The sequence below is a fragment of the Ascidiella aspersa genome, chromosome 3, assembly GCF_963924565.1.
Source record: "Ascidiella aspersa chromosome 3, kaAscAspe10.2, whole genome shotgun sequence".
NCBI lineage: Eukaryota > Metazoa > Chordata > Ascidiacea > Phlebobranchia > Ascidiidae > Ascidiella > Ascidiella aspersa.
In genome coordinates, this window is record NC_139449.1 from 23,886,677 (window position 1) to 23,908,081 (window position 21,405).

Here is a 21,405-nt window from a genome sequence, read left to right on the forward strand (position 1 = left end):
AGTTCAATTACGTATTACAATGCCAATAAGTCGGTCCGATTTTTTACTATGGGTATTGACATAAACGTAGTTTTAGGTAATGTACTTAAAGTGATGGTCACGATGTTCATCGAAATGTTAGAGGTTTGCCATCAAATTTATTTACAGACAACAGTTTTCGCATTTAAATACTCCACAAGCCCGGCAAAACACACCGACATTACATCCCAATTTGTTTCAGAAATACCAAGCTGCAAGAACAGTAATTTTAAATAACCAAGCAGTGGCCACTAATAGAATTCAGTGGCAAATCAAACAGTAGTTTGTTGTTTACCAAGCAAGACTAATGGTTTCATGAAAAAATACCAGAAAGCAGGAAACACAGTTGGTGATATAAGACCAATGCAGAAGAATCACACAATAAACATAGGACATTACTAGTAATAGCTGAAAAAGACACCATGGTAAAACAGACAAACAGAGACGGGTATGTGGCAATTTTTAAAAACATATAATACAAAACAAATGGAATTTTAAAGTTCCATAAGGGTGATACAGAGTTTGTTTCTTTAATGCATTAAGGCCTAAATGGTTGTTATCTTACATTTTCCTGTTTTATGTATATACTTACAGGAAAATAGTTCAATATTACAATGAAATTTAGCTGTCAACTATCTTAAATGAATGCTGCCAATGTATTGATACACAGTTCACTTAATAAACACCTCCTTGTATAAAAAACAACTTTTAGATTAAACAAACACAATAAAGAAAAAAAAATGGCATCATGTGCTTTCCCATTTATGAAATATTCATTTACGTAAAATAAGTTGAAATATTTTCCTTAACAAAACAACACCAAAAGAATGTTTTACATACGCTGGTGGCAAAAGTGTTTGAACTTTAGGGTATTATCTGGCATGCTAAATTTTCCTAGAAGGGCAGCGGTATTCACAATCAAACAAATATACATGTCTTTGGTAATCGATTGTTGAATGTGATGTATGTTTTGTATTGTAACCACTTTACTTTGCTAGAAAAAAGAAAACAATACGAATAACATAGTGATACAGAAACATGATCAAACCAAATGATAACAGAGAAAGTTAGAGCAATACAATGGTTGTTTGAGATGCGATCAGTTGCAAGTGAAAGCAAATCAAAAACTGAAAAAGACAGAAAAATTGAAAGTGCGTTTCTGAAAAGATGTTACAGATTTTAAAATATGCAGCTGCTGCGTATATCACCAGTGAGCCTTTTATTCCACAGTGGATATTATCAAAGAACTGAAGTTGAGTTTGCAAAATCATATATTCTTTCCAGAGTTGAACTAAAATAAACATAAAAAATTATACTAAAAATAACTGTGAGATAATTGCTGCACAAAAAGTGTTCATTCTAACAATTTTACTGACATGCCCGATTGTGTGTTTTTCCAATACTACAAAAAATGTAATATATATTTAAGAACAGCCATTCCACTAGGAGTAGTGAAATACTAAACAAATAAGGATAGTTTTATTCAGTGGATCCTAACCTTTTTGCGCTAATGGTACCCCATATAAAATATGTCTAGTTTTGACACCCTTGGTAGTTTTTGTAACTCTTGACAACATTAACTGTGAGCAATGCAAAAAAAATCATTCTTGGTTATTTGCATTCCAGTCATTTACTAAAAATATCACCCAGAGGTCTGCATACACCCGGTTAAGAACCACTGGTGGAAAGTAGTTTGCTTTTGATGTAAAAATACCAATTTAAAACGATTTAAATTATAAATTTAATAAAAAGGTTTTTGTTATGTAATCAAACAGCCCACCAGCATCAACTCATCATTGACATGTTATGACTCAACAGAATGCCGTTCAACATGTTATTGCTTTGTTTTTCACAAATACATGTTTTTAATTAATAAAATAAATATCTAATAAGCCTTTCCCATTCAAATAAGAAACTCTAGATCAGGGGTGGGCAATTACTTTTTACCTGTGGCCACATACCAAACATGGAATGTTGTGGAGGACTAGGTGAAAAATCATATATATAAAATTCACACAAAATATGACATCATACTATGACGCTATACAACAAGTAAGCAAATTAACCTATTATTAATTTTTAAGTTGTGTGCAAATGTATAACTGAAGTCAATTTAAACGTGATAAGGCGGTTATTTGGTTTAAAATGCAAACGTTTGGGAGTTGTGATGCATTAAGCACTAATAAAATGTAAATATTTCTTGATGTGTTGGGATTAATCAAGAGGCGGGGCATTAACTCAACAGCTCAAGGTTGAAATACATGAAAATTTTGCACAGAACAACTTACAATGCCTTTTTACTGCGGGCCATATTTTGCCCAGGTTTGCTTTAGACCAGTGGTTCCCAAACTGTGGTACGCGTACCACCGGTGGTATGCGACAAACTTCAGCATATTTATAAAATTGCGAAAACTCAACTTTTAAAACTTTCAGATTGGGTAATTTACCATGTTGTGTTTTAGTTACCTTTAATTTGAGGTTTCGCACGTTTATGACGTAACACTTATCTTGTTCAAGATAATAAAATGCTAATTGTTAGCTGGTTTAATTTGTATGCAGTTACGGTATGAACTCATACCAGCAGTGTAGTATTGTCGTATGTATAATTATTTGGGCGATTATTTTTTTACTTGTCAAAATTATTTTAAGTCAAAATTGAATAAAAATGAACATAAATCGTTTACAAATTAACCACCGAGGTCTCTCTGATTTGGACAAACGGATTGAACAGTTTGTTGTCTTTCTTTGGGTGTGATTTGCAAATTTATCCAATTTCCTATTTCAATAACAAAGTCTTTGTTAATGTTTTGCAATTATTTTTACGTTGCATTTCAACTGTTTACATCACATTTTTTCTAAAATTACCATCTTCTTGTTTTCTTTGGCATTTTTTATAGTTTTCTTTTTGAAATGACCGAAATATCAACTAAGTATTTTCTTGAGTTTTGCATAAACCCGAAAAAATGTTGAAGACGCCAAGATACTAATGAAGTACTCCAAACAACAATAAGCTATTTAAATCAATGTATTTCTAACCTGGTCTTAGGTGGTACATGAACACAAAAGCTCAAAATGGTACGAGAAAAAAAGTTTGGGAATCACTGCTTTAGACCAAGGGTATCGAAATCATAATGTTCTTAGCCAAATGAAAAAAAGGTAGATTAACCTCGGGCTGCAATACACTACAACAGGTGATCGTAACTAGTTTACATCTGTGGACCACCATGCCTATTTAGATAACTTTGTGAATTCCAATAGACAGAATAAAAAGGCATATTCCAAGATAACTGAAAAGCAAAACTGCTATTGAACAGCACCAAAAAGGATATTCACTAATTTTTTTAAACAACATTAATTTCATCACGGTTAAGCAATAAAAGTACATTTTATAAAAAAGTCTGTGGTCTCTCATGCTAGATGACTGGAAATTATTCAAGGGCTACTAGTAAAAAAACACATTCTATAAATCAAGTATAAATCAATCTTTAACCTTTTCTGACATCGCCATCCATATTGTTATGTTTAGTGATGTCTGATTTTTAGTGTTTTTTTTAGCACCCGTAGGTAAAAAACACCTTGGTCTGTTCTTTATGTGTTACTTACATCAAATTAGTCAAACAAAATTACGTGTGTTTTAAGTTTATTCTTGTTGAAAGAAAAACAATAAAACAATTCTTACCTAAATAGTAAACAAATTCTTACCTAAACTGTTGGATTGCATAATTTTAATCTGGTGGATGCTCTGGGCAGGTTTGGCTTTTTTTAAACCATTCATCTATGCAGCTACAAACCAAAATAACAGCATTATACTCTAAAATTTGTTATATAATAATAGAGTAATAAATTAACACGTTAAATAGAAGTAGTTAACTCAGACGTTTTACAAAACCCCGTTTAGTACAGAAAAAACAAACATCCAAATGTTATGAATTCTTAAATCCTAATTAGAATGGTTAAACTTTTTAAAAGGGTTAAGTTTTATTACTAGATTTAAGCAGTTACATATTATAATGGCTACATCTTACTCTTTGTGATAAACACAGAGACAAGGAAGTCTAGCAATTGGATTGCCTTCTTCTAATTCTTCAAGGCAGATTGCACATTCACCACCAGATGATGACAAAACATCCTCTGCAAACAAAAAAAACATAAAATGGTTTAAATATTGTATATCTGTAGGTTTATTATTCGGTGCTATATATCTTTTATCTATTGTGCATCTTTTTCTTCCGTCTAGTAACTTATTAATTGCGTAATAAAAAAAAAATAATAAATAAACGCAAAATGGTTTAAATATAAAAGTCACAGTAAACAAACAAAAAATTGAACCTAAAGCAATAACAATGGAAGTGATAAAACAACAAACACCCAAATAATACGTCGGCCCAAGTACTGTTACAATTTTTAAAAAGACCAAAATGTGGTTAGAAAACGTAATAAGAATATCAAAGCCCATACAGAAGTAGGTATCATTTTGAACGTTTCGAATAACTCTTTATTCATTTTCAACATAGAGAGAAGTCACTGATGGTAAGTGTATATATATTAGAAAAGAACTACTCAACATTGGCTATAAATTAATATATTTGTATGCTGGTTAAACTATCTTTGTATATGGCCGTATTTGTCCTAATTCTAAATAAAGAAATCAGGTGGCACTGTATAAAAGACAAATTGTATTTGATTCTCGACAAGCTTTCGCACAACCGTGCTTCATCAGGTCAAAGTATAAATGAAAACAATGAAAACGCACGTAAAAGCACAGGCGCAAGTAAAAGGCGATAAGAATGGTGACGTCTAACATATCCACAGGCACATGCTCGCAAAAGCGTGTTACTGACGCAAAAGTAGCATAATTGTTTTTGCGTCAGTAACACGCTTTTGCGAGCATGTGCCTGTGGATATGTTAGACGTCACCATTCTTATCGCCTTTTACTTGCGCCTGTGCTTTTACGTGCATTTTAATTGTTTTCATTTATACTTTGACCTGATGAAGCACGGTTGTGCGAAAGCTTGTCGAGAATCAAAAACAATTTGTCTTTATACAGTGCCACCTGATTTCTCTGGTTAAACTATGTATCTTTCAGTGCACCTAGATATATCAGAACTACATTGCAATTTAGAAAGAATATTTATCATAAAATAAATACACTGTTTTAAAATGTAAAAATAAAACCTTGGCTTAATAGCTTGTTTACAAAGTCAAAAATTTAAGTTGACTAATTTCCAGTGCAACTCTTAATTCCCAGTGAACATTTTTATCACAACAAAGTAAAATGCCCTGAATTATTGATTAGGGTTCCTGTGAGCAGCTTTTGTAGGTAGTATATGTGTATGTCTGTTAAGCTTTTAAAGCTACTTTTCCAAACCTAAAACATGTCATGTACAGGCGCAGTGTTTCCTTCTTTAGACATACAAGTGATTGAATAGTTTTTCTGTTTTAACTGAGCAAATAAAAAAAACTTTTTCGCACATTGAATTAAACTGGTTTAAGTTGCTGTTTGCACACAAGACTTTAGCATCCCCAGGTTATGTTTTTGTTAATGTCACAAACAAAATTTGCGCCTTCTGCACAACTCTACGATGACAAGGATTATACAATCGGTAAAAAAAATTGGGCCTGAAATGCTTGTCACAAGAAGGCCTTGCAAAAGATTTTTTTAGATTTAGTCTAAATTGGTAAAAAAGATTTTTTACAGATCATGGCCTTTAATTTAGTGTTGATAAATATTGGTAACTACATTCAACAAAATGAGGTAATAATAAGAGATCTGTTAAAGTTAAAGACCACATAGGTGGAGACTGACAAGTATGTGACTAACGTGTATAGAAAATAACTTAAAACATATTTATAAAGGCCCGCCCCTAGACTCTCATAGAACCTTATGCAGACCCAAATGAGAAACACTAGCCTGATAAAAAAAAATGAGTTTTTACTTTTTTTAAAAAAACTGTTTGTTCGGTTCCCAGGCTGATTTTGGGCCAACTTGATCAAGTGTCAAGCCTTCATGTATGCACACTTGGGAACAAGTTTTCGTGATAAAACAATAAATTATAACAGCCTGATATATAGGGGCAAAATTTGATTTGAATCCGATTTGGATTCATATCTCAGAATCTAATATCTTACTTAGAAACCCCTACTTACTAATGATATTTGCACACTAATTGCAATTTGACTTGTCATCTAAAAACACTTTCTACGTGTAGCGCCAACAACTTTAATAGAACACAATAAAAAATATTTTTTTACCATTATAGGTAACTCTTGGCTTGGTCAAACACATTACGAAGTGAACTTCAACATCTTCAGCAGGAATCATTTTTGAACACAAAGGACATTTTGCATCTTAACAAACCAAGGTTAATAGGCTGAATGTTAATATCAATGTAAATACCACAACATCACAAACTGTTTTTACTTAAACCAAACTAAAGCTACAAAACTGTTTTATATTTAACTTAATAAATTTTTAAACCATAAATATTGAATTAACATGCAAGTAGAACAGGAGTCAACAAAAATTTTTGGCATAACCAAAAAATAATGGTCCTGAAGTCAGGCAAAATATTTGGCAAGCTGTTTTATTTAAACTGAGTGTTTGTAATTTGTAAATCATATATCTTTATTTAAATGAAAATCTTAATTCGGTTTTTGTTTATTTTTGACAGGCTAAAGATTCTATATGTTACACTTTCGATTTTATATGGCCTGTTGATGCTACAAGTGGATGATAAAAAATAGTTTGAAATTATTTTTTTCTCTGTGGTCTTAATTCGTTTTTCAGGGTACTGTAATAATCGCTGTTAAGGGATTTATACTTTTTAGGGGTGCCCCACAAATATATCTTGACACGACTCTTTTCAAAAAAACATTGAAACTGAACAGTTAGCACCATTTTTTTGTTCCTGAATTTTGTTTAGGGTACTATAGCTGTTGTACCTTACATGTCATTAAATATATACCAAAATCATCCCTTTAAAGTAGGAAGCGCTTAAATTATTAAATAGAACCATCTTACTTACAGTGCTCTCACCATATAAATCTGTTATTAATTCTTAACAAGTGTTAACAAATTAATTTAACTTGAAAAGTATTTTTTGTTTGGTTGGTGGTAATTTGCAATTATTCCATTCGCCATTCCAATATTATGCTAGGTTTTTTTTTTTTTTTTGCAATCCGATTTTAGCTGGTATTTTACCCAAACTGTTTGCTGTACAATTTTTCTAAACAACCAGCATCTTGTTTTGCTTTGGCCTTTATATAGTTGTTTATCTTTTGGATATATCTGCCAAAAAATTTCAACTTAGCATTTACAATTGTTTTGCATAAACCCGAAAAACTGATTTGTCAACCAGTCGTCAGTAAACACTAAAAACAAATGATTGACTATGTCACAAAGACACTAAAGCAGCACTTCATCCAACAATGCATAGTTTAACTCAAATGTTTTTCTAATAGGTCAAAATTTTGGCAAAAATCAATTTATAGGTCAAACTTTCATAAAAATATAAAACACAACTAGGATCCTTGACCGCTTAAAGTCTGCACAACATTTTACTAACATTAGTAAACCCTTACAGATGTTACATTTTCTTTTGTGTAGTAATGTAAACTATATATCAAAAAAAAGGCCAAAACTATACTTCAATTTATTTTCGCCACTTAAAGTGAGCAGCCTTATAAACTAAAATTCTGGGTCACAACCCACTTTTTGTGGACCCCTGAAGTGGGTAACCTATCAATAAAGTTTACCTTGTCCAGTAGCAAAATTATTTAACCGCAAAATTGAACTGTTTACAAATGACACTGCCTAATTTATATTCTAATTAATTATTTCAAAGCACAATTTTACAACTATTAATACATGCAAAACATACCTCGCATAGAACTAAGCAAATAATGTGGCAGGGATCTGGAAACTTCTGAGCGACCAGGGAGGTGGGGTAGAACCCTAGAAGGACCAGCTTCATCGTCCGGAGAACTGTCACTGTCCGGCCGACGTCCAGCATAGAACCATCCATAATTGGTCCTCGGTATATGCATGCCTCCCTCCACTGTAGAATTTGCCCGACCCAAGCGAACATTTATGGCTGCTTCTGGATTGTCCGCCAATAAAGAAGGGTCAAAGTGCAACATTGGGTGGGGATGGCTTCGGCCCATAGCCCCAACACTTAGAGAAGCAGCCCGAGATTGGGGCACGCCCCCGGGACCGATGGAGGGTCTCTCTGCAATTGTTGCATTTCGGGAGCCTCTTGGACTGCTTGGAGTACTAAGCTTCCCTCCCATTGCTTGACTAGACAATTATCATAACACAGGACAAGTAAACACAAATCTAAAACATTAGCTTTAAACAAAGGTGCGAATAGACCGGAGGTGCAGTCACCTGAATAGAATATTTTGTTGCTAATTTAGAAACAATTTTCAGTATACATTAGCACTTTCAGTGTAAAGTTAGGTAAATGACTTCTAACAGTATATAACATGATGGACCAACAGTGATGGTGCCAAGTATATTTTAAACAATTTATGCCTTTGTCAGTGTTGTAAACAAACTGTCATTTTTAAAAAACTTAAGTCCGAGTCAAGTACATAGCCTTCACAGACTTTTATATAGCCTTTGGATCAGAGTCAATACAAGATGCCAAATGGTAATATCAGTACTCAACTGATAATCTGATACTAAAGCAAATTTTGGCCTAATAACCTTGAGAAAAACGTTTGAATGTTTTAATTTTAACTATTTTGCTTGTTGGGGCATAGCTAGCAATGACGTAATTGGAACAGATCGCAAATACTTTTTGTCCAAAATATTGGGTATCGCTTTCAGAATAATGAGTATCAGATTTACCTAATAAAAATTATAATTTGCCAAAGTTGTACCGAAGCACTGTATTTGTGTTAAATAAATCAGGCAGTCTGCATTCTGTGGCAGGTGCACACCTGATGTATTTCCCATTGTAATTTGTGTGGACACATGAATTGGTATATTGTGCACTTAAACTTGCACAAAAAATGTAAATTGTGGTACTATTTCTAACCTAAGGTGTGCAACTGTGCATACAAACATATTGCACATCTGCACAAAAAATTTGGTGCTGCACGCAAAAGATTTTGAAATGAAGTGCCATGAAATGCAGATTGGAACAGCAGGATAACAAGCTTTTACTTAATGTCTCTTCTAATCTTAATACAAATTAGCATTTTGCTAGAAGTAACTCAAAAGTGTGTCAATTATGTGGCAGCTGCAGTAAATCCAAAGAATATATTCCATTGCTTTAATAAAATTTAGAATATTGGCAGCTAAACACATGATTTCATTAAATATAGCACATAAAACTAGGTATTGCACAGAACATTAACTGTAGCGAACATCAGTTACAAAACTTTTGAGGTTTAACCACAGACACCACCAGAATATTAATATGTTATTGGGGTGCTGGTCTAGAAACCTACCACATTTTTGTCCTGGGGTTTACGGTGCTAACATTATGGTAAGGGTGGGAGTTAGCGTTTGGGTATGAGTAGGTCAAGTAATATTATTATATTTATTCTCCCATATTTATTTCTTCCTAGCAATTTCAATTTTGACAACTCATTTCGTTACTGTAACAAAAAGTGTGGAATTTTGTGCATATAATATTTGCACTATATGTAATGCAAGATTTGGTATTAAAAGTAAGAATCAGAAAAGACTTTGAAGAGCACAAACTAGGCTTAAATACACTGTGTCGAGTCGATTAATTGTTGAACTTACCAGGTTATGGCTATGCATCCAGACGCTTTGGAAATGCCATTGGTTATCGGTGAATCAATATTCAATTATGTATTTCTTACGCAACAATAGAATTCTATGATGCGACGTCTTTATTTTCGTCATGCTTCAGTCGTTTCACAAACAGTTTTGGGTGGTCCAAGGTTGACAGCATCGCGCGGGACCCAATATTTATTGCATATTAGTTGCGAACCACATACTACCTGTATGCTACATGCGTGCCTGGAGCGGATAAAGGGTTTTTGATTGGCGAAATGTTTAAAAGATGACGTCACAAAGCTACGCCATAACATGACGTTGGAAGACATTAGCTTAAATTGCTAACTTGACAAAACTTTAGGGAGACTTCATTATAAGCACATGCACAACATTCTCACGTTGATTTATACAAGGATAGCATATATATCATGGGTTCTTAAACTTGGGTCGGCGGATATGAGCGGTCCCACGGGGGGTCACTTGCCCTCCCCCCCCCTGGAATTTCAAAATGCGATTATTATCATCGTTTGTAAGTGTAAAATGTATTACTTATGAAGGTTAAAATATTATACATTATCCATTGATAACGAGGCATAAGACTCTCTAAAATGCATTTTCCTTCAAAATAATTCGCTAATCGAATCGTTTATGATGAACATTAACAAAAAGCGTCATGTCTCCTTGTAAATTAAAAGGTTTGCCAACGCGTTACCTTCTGTTGTAGTATAACCAGAATTTTTTTCAACTGCGGACTATTAGTTTTCGACTTGTCATAAAAAGTCGAAATTTTGTCAAAATTTACACGTTAGGTCAAAAATTGTCAAAATTATTTCAAGTCAAAAACGAATAAAAACACACATAAATCGTTTACAAAATTAAAAAAAAACTATAATCAGCTTTTTAGAATTGACGTGCAGTAAAGATTTATTTAAAAAAAATTAGTTCCGACATTTTATCTGCATTAGATCTTCATTAGAGTAATACGGTATACGCGATGCTTGCAGAATTAACCACCCTGGCCTAGTTTATCGCAACAGGTTTAGCTTGAACTACGTTTTTACATAAAAGTTGTTTATCTCTGATTTGGAAAATATATTGAACAGTGTTTGCTGTATTTTTTGCTGTATAAAAAAATAGTTAATTTGCGTTCGAACGGTAGGGTGTTGACAACGACAAGACACTCATGCAGGACCTAATAACATTGTGTTGTTTAAAACAATATATTTCTAATAGGTCAAAATTTCAATTTTTTAGGTCAAAAAATAACTGCCCTTGTTATTATATTCAAGTGCTCAAAGGCCACGCGTTTTTATAACAAAATTGTTAGTGGAAATTTAGTACGACCCGCCTCTTGCTGAATTTGGTTTGGCCCGCAACTAGTAAAGGTTGCCGACCTCTGATTTAAATAAACATGGTCCAAATTTTTTTATTATAGGCCTATAAATAAACTTTGTCTAAAGCAAATTTAATAAATTTAATTACATAATGTTTTTTCTGCTCAGTTTTACTAAGTTACTAATGTAATTAAATCCATTTGTATATAAATTTCTACTGATATAAAATCGTAATTATAGGCTACATATTAATATCATAGGTACTAAAACTAAATTATGTAGGCTTTATATGTTCAACTTGCCCCCCACTGGAAAATTTTCTGCTGGCGCTCCTCTCGGCGGACTCCTTGGGGGTACGTGAACTAGCTTTGAAAGGTCCGTCAAGACTTACTTCAAATATTGGTGTAAATTTAAAAAGTAATCAACTTTTTAAAGAAAAGTTTTGAATTAAAAGTAAAACGATTTTGCCCTGAATGTATATTTAGACTCCATTTCACTTTTACATTTTTTTGGCCGGAAACAGCCGATTTCTTAAGTCTATTTGTATTGTGACGTCACTTTATGGCGTCATCTATAAAATCCATTCCCTACCTTGGTCCACGCGAAGTAAAAACAAATTGTAAGGGTCCGCGGTAAAAAAAGTTTAAGAACCCCTGCTAGATATTGAAATGTTTTTGACAACTAAGTTGTGAGGGCCATGACCTTGACCCCATGGCTATAGGCTGAATCATATATAGCCTAATGTTTGCGGGCTGAAATAAACCTTGCGTTTATCTCTTTACAATTTTAAGACGGTGTTATTGGCACACAATCGCCAAATTACAAAAACAATATCGATTAGCGCAAAAAAGTTTAGGTTAGATCAATTTGGCTGCAAGTAAAAGTGGCAAAAATAGTAATTTGACTAGTGTCGTATACTTTCAATTTTATATTTTTATATAAAAGACGGAATATATTTGTGCGCCCAGGAAAACGCAAATATAACATATAAGTTCGCAAAACAGATATATTAGAAAGTGACATGAACGATTTAATCTTAACCGTACAATTTCTACATATGCTTGCTATTCGTTGGTCACTTGTATTGCTTTGATTGAATCCTCAATGGTACGCATTGCAATAATTCAACAGTGCGTTCACAAAGTGACGTCAAAAAACTTATCGCTTGATCTCGAATGAAATCGTGCGCAAATTGCAACAGAATCAATCTAATAGCTCGAAGCTCGAAAAAATACGTGACGCATTACGTACATAAAATAGCTTAGCATACTGTTCGAAATAAGAGCATTTCATAGCTTAATTTAACAAAAAATGTATGAGTTCACACGGCGTAACATGCCATAGTTTGAATGGCGTCTTTGGGATGAATAGATTTCCTTGAATAGACAAAAGCTAGTTTAAACGGATAAAAGTTGCGCCCCGCCCCATTTTTTCGCGCCGTGCACGAATGAGATTCGGATTTTTAATATAACAAAAACTTGATAATTTTCCAAACTATATACGGTACAACTTTTGAACGTAGCCTTTTCAAAGTATACCTTCCTTACCTGAAACTAGAGATTTTTCTAAAGGCTTCCTTGTTTTATAACTTCACTTTATGATGTAAACCAGTGGTTCTTAACCTTTTATCAGCCGCGCCCCCTTTGGTAATTTTCTCATGCCTTGTGCCCCCCCATAAAAATATTTCGACATTTTGCAATTAAATATCACTAAGAAAACAGGAAAATAGTGAAGGGTGTTGTTGGAAAATTTTGAGTTTTATTTGGTCGAATTGGCTAAACTGCAACCGAAGAGGCGTTTCGCATTGGGCACACAACAAATTGCGCGAGATCGACACATTGATTTTATCGAGCTGATTTTGACGAACGTGTTGCGAGGGCATTGACTCCACAGTTGTATGATGTCGAGCGCAAAAAATGTCAAGCGCAAATATTAAACATTGCGTTATCGTGTTTCAAAAGATGTAACGACACACAATACAACGGCAATATTGCAAAAACAATATAGTTTCGCGCAAAAAAAGTGACTCCCCCTGTTGCTATAACCTGTTATCATATATAAAATATGGATGAAAAATAGTCCGAAAGGGCGGTAGCTTTTATCGTTTATCTATAAGTTAATTTAATAGGGCGGTGATACCGTGGATTTTTTTAAAATGAATTAGAAGATTTAATGTTAAAGTTGGCAAAAAACAGAGTTTGTATGTAGGAATTATGCCTAACCCAAACGAAACCATTAAAATAACTGCAAAAAGTTAAAATATTGAAGTCGAGCTCGCGCCCCCCTTAGAATTGCTTGGCGCCCCCCCGAGTTAGACGGTGCTGATGTTTCTCGATGTTTGTTGTCTGCGCTAATATCAGATGTTGGTGTAAGACTGGGATCGGCAACATACTGTATCGGGCCCGTCGATAGTTAACACTTCTGGTATCGGCTTAAAAGCATCGAAGTATATTTCAAAAAACATAAGTAAATGAGATGTCAGATCACAGCAGGGCTGCAGTCGAGTTAGACCAGGTAAAACTACCCGAGTCCGACGTGTGCGGCATGCGCAGTACCAAATTTCGAAACTGATAAGGCAACAAACTGTAAATTGTCAAGGTGGAATAGCATATGCTCGTTGCATATTTTCCATGACCCTATAGAGTGGATTGCGGAATATCCACCTTAATTTAGTTACGTAAATTGTTGGAATACAGAGGCTGAGTCCGACTCGGAACCAGTGGCGTAGCCAGCCAAAAATTGGAGGGGGGGCCAAAATTTCTACCTAAATTTTTTTTTTTGTTTAGCTTTTACCATTGTACTAACTGCCGCAACGAACACAAATAACAATGCTAGCAAACCGTTTCGAGCAGCAACTGCCTATGAGTGTTAACGCAATACTCAAAAAACAGGCAATGAGCAAAAACTGTCTGAAAGAAGTAAAAGTACATTAATGTATAGTAAATATTATATTAACTACATCGTTTGTGACGTAACAGTCCATGAGAATTGAAGGTGTGGCATGCCTGTGATCAAATGTTGTGGTACTGCTCAAAAATGCTACAAAACAAATTATTAAGAGTAAAATATTTATAAATTTTTTGGGGGGGCATGGCCCCTCAGGCCCCCCCTGGCTACGCCTATGCTCGGAACGTGATAAAATCTGATATTTGGCCGGAATCGGACTTTTTTTTACCCAACTCCGCAGCCCTGATTGCCAGTGCGAAACCAAACATAGAAAAATGTTTGGCACGCGAGTTGTTAATATTTTGACATCTAAATAATAAAAGAGAAAGTTTGTGAGATGTGTGTATGTGTGTGGCAAGATGTTCACCCATTCATTTTACAATATATTTGTGTTACATCACAATGAAAATGTTGCGTCACACTCAATGCGATTTACAACATGGTACCATGTTACAAAGATTGTGTTTAAGCATGTATCCCAAACCCCAGCGTTAGTTAATTTAATATAGGTATATTGAGAAGTTTTTGTGGACCCCCGGTTGAGAACCACTATTATAAACTATGCTAACAAACGTGTGCAACGTTCCAAGTAAAGACTTAAGTTTAACAATGCCAAATTTTGGCAGAGTTCGCAAAATATCACGTTTGTTGTCGCAGTAAGTAAAATATAGTCCAAGTTTAATTTACCTGCCGGAAAATAAAAAAATAAGACTAAGTACATTTCCTTAGTAAAGTAAAATTTTAATGTTTACAACTAAGACTATTATGTTTAGGAACTTATTGATGCCTGTTTACGCGTAAAATTTAGGTAGAGTTCGCAAATTTACGAAGAATTGAATTTTTATTTTTAAGCCGTTTGTTAGCGATAGTGATTGAGGCCAAAGCCTAATGACTTCTTACAATGTGTTTACACCCAAGCAATACTTGCGTTTATTGCAGTAGTTAACAGTAAGCATTTGCTTTTTCAATGAGGATTTTTCTCACGTTTGACGCAGTTTTGCACCGGGATTACGTATTTGCTTAAACATGACGTTATCAAGCAAGTCTAAGCAATTGCTGCTGCAACCTAAAGTTTTACGTTTGGGAGTTATTCTCAATTGACAAACGGGTTTTCGTTACTTAAAAGATGTATTGCATGCTTAGCCAAGTGTTGTGCGCTATAGTTAACCGACTTCACATCACATGATTTGTAATTTCTATTTAGTGACACTTAGTTCAAACGTTTAGGCATAAGCAAATTTGTTATGACATTTAAAAAAATCTGTTTGCGTTATTTATGTCATGTACGAAGATCTTACGAATAATCGGTAAATATTCTATTTAACCTGGGCAACGCCGGGTATTTCGTCTAGTTATTCATAAACTGGCACACTGCGTACGAAAGGTTGCCGACCCCAGCCACCAAATTAGTTTTGGTAACGCTTTAATAATAGCAGAGTCAGACTACAGAAAAAGATTATTTTTGGTATCTTGGAACATTCATAAGAAGGGTAACACCATGAACATTAAAACAGACGTGATGCTCTCGGCATGCTATAAGCACTTTCTGAAGAATTAGAGGCAAAACGTTAGCGCTAATTACTTTCTTATCGTTTCGTTGCTCGCGTTTTTTCCTGCATTTTTCTGTTGTGTGTTTTCCATTTATTGTACGAGCGTTCATTGTTTTTCATCCTGACGAAGGTGACTTGCATAGGTTGCCGAAACGTTGGAATTACAATTTCCAGAGAAGCTGTTTTTGATTTATTTCGTTCTATCAAGCTCTTGGCAACAAAAGCACAAATTTTCCAGAAACTTAAATCAGTATAATATATTTTTTAGAACAACAGCATCTTCATTACTTGAAGTGCAAGTCTACTTCTGTAACACACATGGTAATACTTTCGTTTTTTGATGTTTCGTGCAAATTAAAGAAAAATATATTTTAGAAATGACATAATATTTTAGAAAATGACGATGTGACAAAGTTACGTCATGGTGTGACGTCATAACACAATAATCTTAAACACACTTGTTGTTCCCGGAAGAGCGTACAAATTACAGCTGAATAAAAAATGCGTTTCTTTGGTTTACATTGGCAAAACTTTTAACTTAAAAGGGTACGCGACGCATAACACTCCACTTAGAGAGTTTATGAGTTGACACGGCGTAATATTTAATATTAACATGGCGTCTTAATTATATGCTAAATAACTTTCCTTAAAACGGATTGTTTTGTTTATCTAAAGTAAAATAAAGTTGGCAAAAAATCATAGTTTGGGGGGCATGACCTGATGATTACTGGGGTGATTATTTTTTGACTTGTCAAAATTCTTTCAAGTCAAGATCCATTAAAAATGCACATACATCGTTTACAAAACTATATAAATAGGCTCTACTCAGATTTTTGAAATTGTCGTACAGTTACCGTTTTATCATAAAAAATAGTTTTGAAGTATATGTAACGACATTTTATATACGGTATACGCGAGCTGGTAGAATTAACCACCCAGACCAAGTTTATCGCAACAGGTTGAACTTCGTTTTTGCTTCATATAAGTGTGTATCTCTGATTTGAACAAATGTATTGAACAGTATTTTGCAATTTTTACTTTTTATACCTGGTATTTCAATTGTTTGCACAAGATTTTCTAAAATAACCAGCGTTTTGTTTTTCTTCGGTATTTTCATACTAGTCTTTTTTAAATGACAAAAATATCAACTGCATTGCATAAAGCCGAAAAAAACGACTGAATTTTATTTCACCGGTAGTCAGTAAAACAGCAAAAACGAGTGGTTGACGACTTCACGGCAATAATGCAGAACTTCAAACAACAACAGTTGTTGAAATCAACAGTTTGTTGTCGCATTTATAACTTAACGAGCTTCTATCATTTGTATGTGTTTTATCCTTGTTTCTTAAGTGGTCAACTAGCGACTTGCAAAAAAATATCCATAAATACTCCTGGCTGAAAACATGAAGTTTAACTGGCGAAAATGAAAGTGTCACAAAACTGCCTTACAATACGTCACAACAAAGGTTTTCATATTATATAGTGCCACTTGGGTCTCGCAATATCACGACATGGTTGCAAACTAATGCTCGTGAACCACCAATGACCATACCGACCCTCTTTGCCTAATAAGTCCATTGTTTGTAGTATTTTGACTTAATTTAGTTATACAAGTTTTTTTATTTGAATAAAGAAAAAACATGTTGGTAAGCAATTTAACACAATCACGGGAAACACGGGGATCGCAGGGTTTTTGTTTAGGGGCTAGGATTTATTTTTAGAGATGACGTCCTAACGTTACGTCAAAATATTACATCTAATTGTGACATCATAAAGAAGCAAACGTAAGAACAATACACGGTTTGCTTACATAGTTAAAGATGAAGGTTAGACAGGTGTGAATGATATCGACTCGTGCAAAAATAAAAGCATTTAAATAGTTTTTAGGTACCCAGACTTTATTATACATGACGCCTTTGGCCCCAAACGATTCATGAAAATGGGCCAAGGCATACTAGAAACATAATTGAAATTCGCGCGTAGCAAAAATTACACGAACCAAAAAAAACTTCTTTAAAGCGACACACCACTTGCAGGAATACTAAAAATGATTAAAGAAGATCTTAAAGAAAGGCAGTGTTGGTCTCAGAGTTGTGTAGAATAGAATGTACACAGGCCTCTAGGGTTTTGACAATTTCACCTGCGAAGTTCAATTTGTAAAAAAGGTATTTTTTCGGAAATTTAACCAAGGTAGACGTTTTAAAAGTAGGGCATATAAGTTGCTCTTTGAAACACGAAAAGAACAAGGCAATAAAACACGATTCATTTCGAAAATTTTTATCTATTCACGATCGCATGTTTCGCGAGCTGAAAATCTTGGCGCCATCTCTTGAAGTTGATGTTCTGGCGTGCTTCGTCAGGACTGATGTCACGGATTTACTTTCAAGGCAAACATCCCTTAACACAAAACATTTAGTTGTTGTTGTTGTTGGTATAATAGCAGCATAAGGGTAGGTGACAGTGTTTGTTTCGAATTTTATCTTAAATTTGAAATATCAAATAGAAGTAAATTTAAACATTTAAAAGCAGTAACTATTTTTATACAAGGTAAATGTAGGGTGAAATGTATTCTTCTCCAGACAGTCATCAACACAACAAGATCAATGCAACTTTTAAGCAAAACAATAAACGTCGGAACCCAATTTAGAACAATTGCTGTTAATAAATTTGTTAAAGGAGCTTTATATATATCTTATTGTATGCTTGCGCAGTTGACTGCGCATGTGTGTCAAGCAGAGAACCATATAGCAGATACAAAGGGGACAAATAAAAGAAGTAAAACATGTTTGAGCTAATACTGCAAATATTTAAAGTTTCACCAACAACGCTGATATTTTAAACCAACGATTCCCAAACTGGGGTCCGTGCAGCAGTTTTATAAGGTCCGCAATGAATATTAGTCTTTAAGTTTATAAACATTAGGCTTTAGCGATTTTTTTTAACATTAGTCTATGTTTTAAACATTATCTGTCAATATTCTTATTCTTTAGTTAGCCTTTATTATTCGAAAATAAAGCGTGTTTTATGATGTTTCTTTTGACATCATAAAGCATTTATGTTGTACTACCTGCTATCTATTATGTTGTACTACCTGCTATCAGCGAATCGCTCATATCAGTTAGCAAGTTGTTACATTAGAAAGGATCGTAAGTGCACCAGTGTACTGAACCTTGAATTTTATAGGGCTGCGAAATATCAAAACCTTTGCAAAGGGTCCAACAGGAAAAATTTTCAGAAAAGTTTGGGAACCGCTGTTTTAAACAGAGGTTGCGCATCGTGACCCGACACAGATGAAATTAAAAAAGCTGTCGACGAAATAGTGATTGTCACACCATGACTGGGAAAACACAAAATATAAATTACTCGAGATAGGGGACGATTTCCTCGAAAGTCCACTTTTCCTTGGCCTGAAATAGTGCATCAAAACGTTTTTCAATATCAATTGGGAGATCTTCACTCTTGAGTAGCTTAATCGAAGGTGGCTGTGACGCCGAATCCGTTAGCGCGAGGCCCTAAACAAGAAATACACTAAAAGCTTGACTCTATAAAGCGTCTACATGAATCGTTTTGTCTGGCATAAAATAAACTTACCAGCAAGTACTTGGTGTCTGTGGACATGCCGGATGGGAGACTTTCTCGCCACACCTCGAGAAATTCTGACAAATTAAATCTTTCAACATCTCTTAAAAGCATTTCCACAAAGAACCTTGCTATCTAAAATTGTTCAATGAAAGATAAAAAACGGAGTTATAATGGCGACTAAAAAACAACTAGGTGCATAGGACAATAAACATATCAGATTTAAATGAATGCTTTTACTTTAAAAACCACTTCCCCCTGCATCACTTCCAAGTGTACACAGTACTACTGTATTGCAATTGTATTTTTTATTACACATTTTAAAACTCGGTTTCTATAAGCAAAGAAACAGAAAACACTAGTTTTGTGTTGTCATACATTACTTGTACCTTGCGTTCATCAAGTTTTGAATACTTTAAACCATCATCTTCTTCATATTGCGTTCCAAATGAAAGCAAAAGATGTTCAACAACAAAACTGAAAATGTATTTAAAACTTAGTACTAATTGAAGCAAAATAAAAGGTATAGCACTAATAGTCAACCCGTGTAAAAAATGGAAAAAGAGACATAATATGGAAAACACAAACATAAGAATATACTTTTTATACCTTGGAACAAGTTCTCCACTGTCATTAATAACTTGACAAAGTTCCTTGAGAGGAATTTTTGCGCAATTCCATGATTCAGAATCAATAACCTGAAATATTTCACCCATGCATTCCACAGAGTAGCCAAAGTCGAACAGCCTCCAACGACCTGGAAGTTTTAAGTCAAAGCTTAGTCGAATCTTAAGGCTGCAAAACTGTCAACATAACTAGCTAAAAATTTTAATTGAGGTAATATTTGCTTTATGGCTGAAAAGAATAATACTGCTCTAAGAGTGCGAAAAACTGGGCCTGGTGTAAATAGTAACAATCAAAATAAAAACTATACCTTCAATGCAGCAAGCATTTATTTTAAGAAGGTGCTGCATGGCTTCATCCTCGCTGCACTGAATGACATCAACAAGTTCCGAAAATGTATACTGAAATAAAAAATTCAATTTTATAACAGCTGCCTCATAGTGTTTTTTGATGAAACAAACAAATAACTACATCCAGTAAAATTGTTTAAATAATTGTTAAATAAAATCAATCTATATTTCCTATCTTATTACACGCTCTGAAAACTACACATGAAAACTTACCACTTTTGAAAGATCAGTGTCCTTTTCAACTGCAGGGCCTTTATATGGACATTGCTTAAGCATGTTAAGAAGTCGTGAAACCCTTGGAAAAACCTGTTTGAGCTCCATATATGTAAAACTCCAGGCTAATGCCTAAAGTTTGATTAATTAATATTAGCTATTAAATTGGCATTAAGGTAAAGCATTTATTTAATATGACCATAGACTATTTTCTGAAGTTTGTTTAATCCATTCTAAGAAAAAAAAACCTAGAAAAATCATACATAAATAATTTACTTTTCTTGAAACAGTTTCTGTATGTTCTTTGCTTGCAACTTCATAAGGGTACATGTTCTCCATATTGGTTTCGCAGCTGTCAAGGCAAATCATTGTATTGGATGACATAGCTTTCTTTAAGTCATAGGTAGCATCATCCGAGCAAAATACAGCTGAATCATCAGTATTACCCCGAATCACAAAACTAAAGAGTAAACCAGTAAACAATTGCGATTTATTAATACAAGAGAATTTTAAAGAAAGCCAGCAAAGGTGGCAAACAATCGAGAGGATATCTACATAAAATAGTGGTAAAATGCACTAAAAATAATTAAATTTTGAATTAGCCACTCTTAACTGTTTAGTAAAACAGCTATCTACCAAGATTCCTTATATATATAAGTGTTTAATTAGTTGCACTACTTGCACACACCTTTGTCCAGCTTCTAACTTTCCCACAATTTCATTCTCCAATTGCAAAAGCAAACACTCCTGATCACTGGCACAATCATCAAACTTGAGAAGTTGGACAGGCTGCAAACAATTCTCTCTTTCCAGCTTTGCAAACTCGGCTCTTGCTCTAATGTCATCATGTTCTATATCAGTTTCAGGCAGGCAAACTTCCATGTTAATAGAAAAGTTTTGTGCAAATATTATGAACATCAACCATAGGCATCCATTATGGTTATTGTTTTGCACTAGGTTTTACCAACAAAAATATATTGTTACATGTTAAAAAAAATATATACAAGTATTGTTATGAAATGATTTTTTTTGTCCA

The 21,405-nt window shown here is 34.0% G+C and overlaps 2 protein-coding genes across 3 annotated transcripts; both read right to left on the bottom strand.

Annotated features, from left to right (window-relative positions):
* Nucleotides 1–6: 6 nt before the first annotated feature.
* On the bottom strand, nucleotides 7–9,808 carry LOC146161009 (E3 ubiquitin-protein ligase znrf2-like). Of its 2 annotated transcripts, XM_083383367.1 has the most exons (5): nucleotides 7,900–9,808; nucleotides 6,272–6,367; nucleotides 4,044–4,149; nucleotides 3,721–3,801; nucleotides 11–1,309 (listed from the first exon to the last, which is right to left on the bottom strand). In XM_083383367.1, exons 1-4 carry the CDS (start codon nucleotides 8,306–8,308, stop codon nucleotides 3,744–3,746), a joined length of 669 nt encoding a protein of 222 aa, XP_083239493.1. In that variant the 5' UTR covers nucleotides 8,309–9,808; the 3' UTR covers nucleotides 11–1,309; nucleotides 3,721–3,743. The 2 variants fall into 2 exon arrangements, with proteins under 2 accessions (XP_083239494.1, XP_083239493.1); XM_083383368.1 differs by lacking the exon at nucleotides 6,272–6,367 and having other exon boundaries at nucleotides 7–1,309.
* Nucleotides 9,809–17,252: 7,444 nt separating this feature from the next.
* Nucleotides 17,253–21,315, bottom strand: LOC146161010 (sister chromatid cohesion protein DCC1-like). The gene is made up of 9 exons (XM_083385355.1): nucleotides 21,058–21,315; nucleotides 20,646–20,829; nucleotides 20,370–20,501; nucleotides 20,117–20,207; nucleotides 19,792–19,939; nucleotides 19,572–19,659; nucleotides 19,195–19,317; nucleotides 18,967–19,115; nucleotides 17,253–18,000 (listed from the first exon to the last, which is right to left on the bottom strand). The coding sequence occupies exons 1-9, from the start codon at nucleotides 21,285–21,287 to the stop codon at nucleotides 17,889–17,891; spliced, it is 1,257 nt and encodes a 418-aa protein (XP_083241481.1). The 5' UTR covers nucleotides 21,288–21,315; the 3' UTR covers nucleotides 17,253–17,888.
* Between the last annotated feature and the right edge of the window lie 90 nt (nucleotides 21,316–21,405).

Bases quoted from the DNA above. Each gene is read 5' to 3' on its own strand.
- LOC146161009 (XM_083383367.1), bottom strand. From the start codon at position 8,308: ATGGGAGGGAAGCTTAGTACTCCAAGCAGTCCAAGAGGCTCCCGAAAT. The intron at 6,368-7,899 runs GTATGTTTTGCA...TGGTTTGTTAAG, and splicing joins TTTGCTTAGTTCTATGCGAG to ATGCAAAATGTCCTTTGTGT. The intron at 4,150-6,271 runs GTAAAAAAATAT...TTTTGTTTGCAG, and splicing joins GCCAAGAGTTACCTATAATG to AGGATGTTTTGTCATCATCT.
- LOC146161010 (XM_083385355.1), bottom strand. From the start codon at position 21,287: ATGTTCATAATATTTGCACAAAACTTTTCTATTAACATGGAAGTTTGC. The intron at 20,502-20,645 runs GTAAATTATTTA...ATCAAACTTTAG, and splicing joins CAGAAACTGTTTCAAGAAAA to GCATTAGCCTGGAGTTTTAC. The intron at 19,660-19,791 runs GTATAAAAAGTA...ATACATTTTCAG, and splicing joins AGTGGAGAACTTGTTCCAAG to TTTTGTTGTTGAACATCTTT.